This window comes from Grampus griseus (genome assembly GCF_964374135.1).
Source record: "Grampus griseus genome assembly, chromosome: 8".
In the NCBI taxonomy this organism is placed as follows: Eukaryota; Metazoa; Chordata; class Mammalia; order Artiodactyla; family Delphinidae; genus Grampus; species Grampus griseus.
In genome coordinates, this window is record NC_139002.1 from 39,935,072 (window position 1) to 39,944,955 (window position 9,884).

At 48.8% G+C, this 9,884-nt stretch overlaps 1 protein-coding gene across 1 annotated transcript in view; it reads left to right on the top strand.

Moving 5' to 3' along the window:
* VSTM5 (V-set and transmembrane domain containing 5) overlaps positions 1 to 9,293 on the top strand; it is a gene marked incomplete at its 3' end in the record, with an annotated part of 28,292 nt that extends 18,999 nt beyond the window's left edge. The window contains exons 2-4 of the mRNA XM_082660220.1: positions 8,541 to 8,867; positions 8,979 to 9,119; positions 9,250 to 9,293. Of these exons, the coding sequence (XP_082516346.1) occupies positions 8,541 to 8,867; positions 8,979 to 9,119; positions 9,250 to 9,293 (512 nt within the window). The remainder of the gene's footprint in view (positions 1 to 8,540; positions 8,868 to 8,978; positions 9,120 to 9,249) is intronic.
* Between the last annotated feature and the right edge of the window lie 591 nt (positions 9,294 to 9,884).

Genomic DNA, 9,884 nt, shown 5'->3' on the forward strand with positions numbered 1-9,884 from the left:
CAAATTATCAAACCTGAAGAGGGTGTCATGGGAACCTCCAATTTATACCCAGTTGGTCAGAAGTATAGGAAGCCTGGACTTGTGATTGGTGTCTGAAATGGGGAGCAGTCTTGTGAGACTGAGCCCTTAACCTGTGGAGTCTGCACTAGCTTCAGGTAGTAAGTGTCAGAAGTGTTCCTTGTGGAGTAAGAAACAGTTTTCCTTTACCTATGAACACATAGGTTGTCACCAGTCTTTTGCTACTGCAATTGACTATGCTGTGCTTCAGTGACAATATGTACACTTATAACTTTGCATCTATGTGCCCTTATTACTTGTAGGATAAGTTCCTAAAAGTAGCATTTCTGGGTCAAGAGGTATGTGCTATTTAATATTTCTATAGGTTTCAACATGTTGCCCTTCAAGCAGAATATACCCATTTATAATCTCCACGGTAATGATTGGGTATAACTTCTGCACACTCGTGCCAACATAATGTTATCAAACTTTCTCATTGTTCCCTGTCTGATAGCAGCCAAGTCATTCAGCTTTCCCAGCCCGGGTTTCACTGAGCTGTGATAAATGTGTATGACAGCTAGTACTTAACAAGTGTTACCAGTAGAAACGGTGTGTCTTGCTATTTTGCAGTGATTTTTCTGGTTGGGGTACAAGTACAGGAACCCGATGAAGGAAAGCAGCCTGCCAGCCTCGATCTAAACCTGCGTCTGTCCATTTTGTTTGGGTTTGGCTGATATCTGGGTGACTTCCCAAGGCCATTATATGGCAATATGGGGGAGGGGGAGGAGCTCCCTCAGGGAGGAGCTGAGCTCTTTGGTCTCTGAGTAACCAGGCACCAAGAGGGGGAATTACTACCTGAGCTAACAGGAGAGATAGGTACCCTGTAAATTTTATGCAAGTGTCGGTCATCAACACTAGTCATGGCATCTAAACCTGAAAGCCATTATTTGGGGTTTCTGTGTTGGCCCCTCATGAAGCTGTGTGTCTGAAATTCCAGGCTCGCTTGTTTCAGGAATGGCAGAAGTTAGGCAGGGACATGAATATATTAGTTGCAGCTTAAAACCATCCCATTTCTCCTCCTAGCTATTTGACTCTCAGCAAACTTGGGGCTGGGAAAGGGGTCTTGCCAGCTCTCCCTCAGCCAGACCTGTTGCCCCCTCAACTCAATACAGATCCAACCTCTTACTTTCCTGATCTCTCCAAATGGGCAGCAGTTCAACAGGCAGGACATGCATATTTGTTTATTTTATTTATTAAAGGAATTTTGCCTTTTTTTAAATTTATTTATTTATTTATGGCTGTGTTGGGTCTTCGTTTCTGTGCGCGGGCTTTCTCTAGTTGCGGCAAGCGGGGGCCACTCCTCATCGCGGTACGCGGGCCTCTCACTATCGCGGCCTCTCTTGTTGCGGAGCACAGGCTCCAGACGCGCAGGCTCAGTAATTGTGGCTCACGGGGCTAGTTGCTCCGCGGCATGTGGGATCCTCCCAGACCAGGGCTCGAACCCGCGTCCCCTGCATCGGCAGGCAGGTTCTGAACCACTGCGCCACCAGGGAAGCCCTGTTTGTTCTTTATTCATTCTTTCATACAGGCATGTCGTGAGCACCTATGAAGCGCCAGACCTGTGCTGGACACTGGTGTTTCTGAGACGAATCGGAAACGAGTTCTCCCAGCAAAGATCTCACAGTCTAGGGCAGATCTGCCACGCACCTGTGTGCTTCCTGCTGCTCCCACCACCCCGTCTCCCCAGTCCAGGCCAGAGACTGGCCCAGGTCTGGCCACACTCAGCACCTTAGGCTGTTCCCACCTGTTTGGGCTCCAGCCATGAGCTCTCCTGAAGGTGCATAGGACAAGCACATGCGGTGAGCCCAGGGCCGTGCAGGTGAGGTGTGTAGATGATAAAATCGTGAATTCTGCTGCCAGATTGCCCTTCCTGAAGCCCAGTTTAGAGCATGCCATGCTTCTACTTGAATGCCATCCTAGGGCCTCACTGCCCGCGGATAATTCCTTCGGTTGATCCCCAGCCTGTGACAGATTCCTCATGGTATAGCCCATCTTTGTTTCTTACTCACCAGGTCCCAAACATGAGGATCCATCATGCTCCTCTAGGTGGGCTCATTTCTTTCTTAGCTGGGATTGCCCTTCCTCCCTTTCAAAATCTTATTCTTCGGGCTTCTCTGGTGGCGCAGTGGTTGAGAGTCCGCCTGCTGATGCAGGGGACACGGGTTCGTGCCCCGGTCCGGGAAGATCCCACATGCCGCGGAGCGGCTGGGCCCGTGAGCCATGGCCGCTGAGCCTGCGCGTCCGGAGCCTGTGCTCCGCAACGGGAGAGGCCACAACAGTGAGAGGCCCGCGTACCGCAAAAAAAAAAAAAAAAAATCTTATTCTTCAAGCCTTAACTGTAATGATGTCTTCCCCATTCCCAGCTCCTGCAAACATCCTGGCTTATTATCGGGACAGTTGAAGAATACCCCGATTTCCATCTCTACTCAGCCACTTACTGTGACATTGCACGAACTACCTAACCTCAGTGGCTTGACCTTGCTCCTCTCTAAAACGGGGGTGATGATATACTCTTCACCAGGCCAGCGCCCACAAGCCAGTGCCCTGCCATGGAGGAAGCGTGGCGAGTGTGGGGCTGGGCTCAATCACTGGTGGGTGGTCCCCACTAAAAAGGGGATGCAGTGAGATTGCTGACTCATGCAAGATGTGTTCGGAAGCCAAAGGGTTAAGGGAAGAAGGGCTTTTGTCCTCTCTGTCTACCCAGAGCTGGCTGTCTCTACACCCCCACTGTGGAGCCCCCTTGGGTGCCTCAGAAATCAGCTGTTGTCTACCTTAGCGTTTTCTCTTTGCTCTTCAACGTTTCTTTGAGTCTCAGACGGGGTGACCAGCTGTCCTGTTTTGCCCATGACTGTGCTGATTTTAGCACTGAAACTCTGGAATCCTGGGAAGACTCTCAGCCCTGGGCAAACCCTGAGGGTTGGTCACCTGAGGCTGGTGACACACTGACGGAGAGGGGTGAGCAGTGGGGACTGCAGCTCCTGGACGGGTACCTTGTGCTCAGCCCTGCTGGGCCTTACATGTGTTGTGTCACCTCATCCTCACAGCCCTCCTCCTGAGGTTTCCCAGTCCTCATTCCACCGCGGAGGAAGCCGGGACTCTCAGCCGTGAACGCGCCGTCTCTAGGTCTCGACAGCTAAGAGGTCCCCAGGGTGAACCTGTGTGGATCCTCCCACATCAGGTATCTCCACCGCACCTCACCGCACCTGGAATAACCCTTTTGTGATGTGACTCATCACTTCACCAACCTGCTCCAGTACTTCTGAATTAGGACCCCTAAACTAGGCTTTCTGACTTCTAGTTTAGTTGCCTACGGTCTTGATAGGATGCTGATGACGATGGTGCTTGTTTCCTGGTTCTCATCTGATGATCACACTGGCTGGATAAGTGGCTTTCCAGACAAGTGAGATGAAAATGAGTTGTCCTGGGACTTCCCAGGTGACGCAGTGGTGAAGACTCTGCCTGCCAATGCAGGGGATACGGGTTCGAGCCCTGGTCGGGGAAGATCCCACATGCCGCGGAGCAACTAAGCCCGTGCGCCACAATTACTGAAGCCTGCGCACCTAGAGCCCGTGCTCCGCAACAAGAGAAACCACCGTAATGAGAAGCCCGCGCACCGCAACAAAGAGTAGCCCCCACTCGCTGCAACTAGAGAAAGCCCGCGCAGCAACGAAGACCCAACGCAACCAAAAAATAATAATGATAATAAATTAATTAATTTAAAAAAATGAGCTGTCTTGATTAAGGTGTATCCTCCATGGCAGGCAATATCTGTCTCCCCTTTAATTGATGCTGTTGTCCCCCCAAATTGTGGTGTGAACAGTATTAACCTTTATTGTGATTTCAGGAAATATATCCTTCTTAAATAATACATTTTTAAAAGTAGCAAAGTGCTACCTCTGTAATGTACTTGTAAGAAAAGGAGTAAGGATTACTCCTTTTAGATTAGATTAGAGTATTAGATTCCAGCCTGTTGCTCAGTAGCTGGCTTCACCTGCCTGGTACTTTCTCTTTGAATAGTTCCCAAGGGGTGTCACCAGCTCTAGGAAATCAGGCTTTCCAGAAGCCCCTTGGTTCAGGTTCCAGTGACTTCTGCCCTGCTAATGTCTTCAGTTACGTGACCTCTTCCTTAAAGGAAGCGTTTACATCTTTCTGGGAAATTTGTAGAATTTAGTTTTTCTCTTTTCTCCACATAGAATTCAAGTAAAGATGAAAAGCAAGGTAAATTTTAAACTTTAAACTTTGCTCACCAGATATCTTGGTCTAATCAGGAGAACTTTAAATGATTTTTAAAACATTGTCTTATTATCAATTTAATCAATGTGAAAATGCAAAATGATATAAATGTATAACTTGGAAAATTTCTGGTGCTGTCCAATCTCTAACGGATAATCCCTGTTAATATAGCATATATTACTCCAACACTTTTCCATACTAAATATATACATATTAGCACATAGTTACACAAATGTAAGTAAGATTATAGCATATTGTTTTATTTTTTTTTATTTTTTATTTTTTTGCGGTACGCGGGCCTCTCACTGTTGTGGCCTCTCCCGTTGCGGAGCACAGGCTCCGGACGCGCAGGCTCAGCGGCCATGGCTCACGGGCCCAGCCGCTCCGCGGCATGTGGGATCTTCCCGGACCGGGGCACGAACCCGTGTCCCCTGCATTGGCAGGCGGACTCTCAACCGCTGCGCTACCAGGGAAGCTCTATAAATTTATTTTTTAACTGAGTAACATGTCACAGACATCTTCCCTTGTCTGCACAAAGTTCATTCTTGTGCATGGCTGCCTGGCATCCATTGTACACGTAAAATCTGATTTATTGCACCAACCTCCTTGAGTAGAACACTTGAGCCAGGTCTGACTATTGGCCTAGCCACTAAGTTTCTCTGGACTTGTTCGGGAATGATTTTAGCATGAGGTGCAGGAGTGGTTACTCATTAATTCAACTTTTTAAACAGTTGACAAGCAGTTTGCCTTTAAACTCTTGGAACTGTTCATGTTCCATCTTTGCCATAGACCATTTATTCCTACTTCTAGGTGTCAGGAAGAAGAGGAACTCTTTGTTCCTAAAACCTAGTTAAATGCCTGATTAATTTGTCAGATTAGGAAGAGGGTTTTCTAGTCAAAAGAAAATATAGAAGCTAACAAGGACCAGTTGGGCAGCTTCCAGCTGTGTCAGCATCTGAGAAACTTGGGCATGTTATTTTTGTTTTTCAGTTTTGCCATTTCTTGGGACGAAATAACTGAAAGGCTCAAAATGGAGGTCCCTAAGGCTATTAAAAGGGCTGCTACTCTCCCAGGAGACTGGTCTGTCAGTAACCTTGACTAACATGGTTAACACAGGATGTACATGTAATACAAATAGTTGATGATAGAGATTTGTCATTAGTTCTAAGTATGGTTTTCCAAATCTTACGGTAATCATAATCCCAGCTGCTCATATGTGAGGTCAGGGAAATCAGAAAATATAGATAAATAGATGATAGATCAGTAGTCACCAAGTAGAGTGGAAAAACTGTGGGTTTTGAAACAGACAGAACTGCATGCAAATCCCACCTTTGCCATTTCCTAGCTACATGGGCATGTTGCTGACTCCTGTAAAAAATAAAAGAGAAGGATTTTAAAATACATAATAAATAGATAATAAAGCAATGGACACATAAAGCCTTAAGTAAATTACAGTTCTCTTTGCTACGTGTGTATAAGCTTTTAGATGTGCCTAATTTTTCAAACCACCCAAGAAGCAACATTTCTATCAGATCGGCTCGCCTTCTTGCTGCTATAATTAGTCATTCACTTATTCATTCAACAAACGTTTATTGGCCAATCACTATGTGTCAGGCATTGTGCTGGGTACAGGGAACACTGAGATGAAGAAAGCACCTAATTTCTGCCCTCCAAGAGCTGACCTGGAACTTGACCTCTGTTTTCTACCTGAGAGAGAGAGAGAGAAAAAGCAAATGCGACAAAATGTTAATAATTGGTGAGTTTAGGAGAGGGTATATAGATATTAATTGTACTTGGCTTTCAATCTTTCTGTGAGTTTAACATTTTTTAAAATAGGGTTGGGGAGAAAATATTTTTCTGTTACGTGGCAGCTGTATTTTTTTTTTTTTTTTTGGCTGTGACGGTTCTTAGCTGCAGCATGCGGGATCTCCATTGCGGCATTCAGGATCTTTCGTTGAGGCGCACAGGCTTCTCTCTAGTTGTGCTGTGCAGGCTCAGCAGTTGCGACACACGGGCTGTCTAGTTGTGACGTGTGGGCTCCAGAGTGAGCGGGCTCGGTAGTTGTGGCGCACAGGCTTAGTTGCCCCATGGCATATGGGACCTTAGTTCCCCCACCAGGGATTGAACCTGTGTCCCCTGCATTGCAAGGCAGATTCTTAACCATTGGACCACCAGGGAAGTTCCGGCAGCTATAACTCTTGAAAGCCATTATTACCTCCCAGTTTTTCAGCATGGAACTTATCGGATTATCTCCAGCCACTTAGCCGAGCCTTAGGAGAGGGATGGTAATGGGATATCCTGGAGATGGGAGAGGACAATGAGAAAAGTCTGGAAAAGTAACAGGCATGGTTACCTGGAGCCACACAGCAGGGGCCCAGGGGCAACTGGGCACCCAAAGGGTGAGGGGCTAAACAGGAAGTAGAAGTGGAAACAGAGGCATGGGCTCCAGCTTGAATCCTGCCCTATTCACTATCCAGTCTCCAGCCAGCCCTGACGTTCTCTGTGTGGGGAGGGTGGAGGTGGAGGGAATTTGTCACATTCTGTACCCTTAACTGCCAACCACTGACCTTTGACTTGAGCATAGAGGTTAAATATCTGACCCTTGGAGTCAGCAGCCCTTGTGTGAATCTCAGCCTTGCAGGGTCAACCTGGACAAGCTACCTAATCCTGTTGACACTGAAGTTTCTTATATCCTTGATGGAATTGTAGTGGGTTGTGTGACACTTTAATGACGTGGTGTGTGTAAAGCAGTTAGCGCAGGGCCTGTGCATGGTACCTACTTAATAAAATATTTCATGACGTATATTACCTTAGCCGGTGGCTCTGCTGTTCATCTACACACTCGTGCAGAAATCTCGGCTTGACGCCTCTTTGCCTCGCCCACTGCCACAGCTAGTTATCAGCACGTTCTGTCCTCTTTACTTCCAACTGCATCCTAAATCAGACCACCTTTCACTGTCTCCAAGGCTATGTCTCCATCTCCTATCTAGTCTCTGCGGCAGCCACCTGACTGTTCTTCCTGCCTCCACTGTGGCCCCCTCACCCCCAGATGCTCTCCACAGCGGACTTTCTCAAGCTTAATGGAGAATGTCACCTTCCCACCTAAGCCTTCCTATGGCTTCCCATCGCCCTTGAGTAAAACCCACCCCTGACTCTCACGTCTTGACCCAAGTCCTGCCTAGCTCTCCAGCCTTGTCTCCTGAACTCGCCCCATGGCTCCCTGCATCCTGCGTTTTGGCCTTCTTTCTGTCCCTCAGACATACCAGTTCACTCTCACCTCACTCTCTGTAGTTGTTCCCTCTGCCTGAAGCGTGTGTCTTCGCGTGGCTACCTCCTCGACCTCCCTGTCGTTTGGGTCCCGGTTCATTTCCTCAGCGAGGTCCTCTCTGACCATCCTGTCTCATGCTGTGTACCACCTCCATCCCCACCCGCCACTAGTACCCTATTTTATTATCTTTAAAGCACTTGTTATCTAAAATGATCTCATGTGTTTATTTAACCCTTGTGTGTCTCCCTTATACAATGGAAGCTCTAGGGAATAGTGAATAGTAACCATGTGTTTTGTTCACTGTCCTAGCTTGGGCTGCCATAACAAAATACCACAGACTGGGGGCCTTAAGCAACAGAAATTTATTTTCGCACAGTTTGGGGGCTGGAAAGTCCAAGATCAAGGTTCTGGCAGGGTTTGGTTTCCGAGGAGAACTCTCTTCCTGGCTTGTAGACAGCTGCTTTCTCACTGTGACCTCAAATGGTCCTTTCTCCATATGAGCCCATGGAGAGAGAATGAGAGAGAGAGAGACTTTTCTTATGAAGACACCAATCCAGGGGACTTCCCTGGCTGTCCAGTGGTTAAGACTCCGCGCTTCCAATGAAGGGGACTCAGGTTTGATCCCTGGTTGAGGAACTAAGATCCCGCATGCCATTCGGCACGGCAGGAAAAAAAAAAAGACATCCAACTGGAGCAGGGCCCCACCCTTATGACGTCATTTAACCCTAATTACTTCCTTAGAGACCCATCTCCAAATACAGCCACACTGGGGGGTTAGGGCTTCAACATAGAAAATGGGGGGGGGATACAAACATTCAGTCCATGACATTCACCATTGTAGCATCAGCATTGGAACCTAGAAGAGAGCCTGGCATGTGACAGGCACTCAGTAAATGCGTGCTAAATAAATGAATGTGTTACAGAAGTTCACTCCACTGTGAGTCCATGTGAGTGGTGCCAAGTCTAGCACTCCATCCCGCAGGTCAGGGCGTGTCCCTGTACATTCCCCAGGCAGCCATCAATGCCACGGTGGAAGAGGACATCCTGCTGTCGGTTGCATACTCCTGCCACGGCATCCCCACTATCGAATGGAAGTATACGTCCAACTGGGGAGTGCAGAAGATCGTGGAGTGGAAGCCAGGGACTCAGGCCAACATCTCCCAAAGCCACAAGGACAGGGTCTGCACCTTCGACAACGGCTCCATCCAGCTCTTCAGTGTGGGTGTGAGGGATTCCGGCTACTACGTCATCACGGTGACCGAGCACCTGGGGAGTAGTCAGTTTGGCACCATCGTGCTGCACGTGTCAGGTAAGACACCCCCAGGGGCCCCGGCGCTTCTCAGAACTGTGAGTGTGCGGAGGCCGACTTCACGATATTAAAAGAGACGTTATCTCCCCCTCCCCTCCCCCCGCCCCGTAGAGATCCTCTATGAAGACCTCCACTTTGTCGCTGTCTTCCTTGTTCTTCTCGCTGCCGTGGCTGCAGTGTTAATCAGCCTCATGTGGGTTTGTAATAAGTGTGCGTATAAATTCCAGAGGAAGAGAAGACACAAGCTCAAAGGTAATTCTCTGGGCCTTGTGATAATCGATTCATGGCTTGGATGGCCAAAGGTGGCCCTTGTCATCTTGTTCTCACCAAGAAACCACCCCCGGCCGATTGGCAACTCATGGATGTGTCTTTTGCTTTGCAGAAAGCACAACGGAGGAGATCGAGCTGCAAGATGTGGAGTGTTAGCCAAGGCTGGGCCCAGTTACATTCCTACCTCAAGAGGAAAACGTTATCTCCCAACGAAAGGAGCAAACACGGCCAGTCCACCCCGAGCCTCTTGTGCCACACACTGGTTCCTGATGGGACACCTGGATGTTGGCAAGGTTGACCGCCTGAGCTGGACTCTGGATTGGACGAAGGCAGTTCCAGTGGCATGGAGTTCAAAGAGGAGAGGGGTGGAGGCTCTGAGCCAGAGCTGTGCTTGGCCGCGGCTCCCGGGCCATGCGGACGCATCAGCGGTGACCCCGTGCAGGCCCTGGCTGCTTCCTCACTACGCTCTGCTCTGGCGGGGTGATGGCCATTGGAGGGGTCCCCGTACCAGAGGCCAGAGTATTTCCGGATCACGTGTGCAGCCAGCACCACAACAAGCTCTCTGTGCTCCGGTCTTCTCTGCCTGTGGCCTCCTCCAGCCCGTTGCTGTGGGAGCTACTGTGAGAGCTGAGGCATTAGAGCACCTGCTCAGAGCAGGGGAAGGACCCCCCGTCCCCCACTCCGTGGCCTGGAGCTTTAGGGAAAAGAGTTTAATTTGTTCCACGGGGACCAGGATTGGGAACAAGG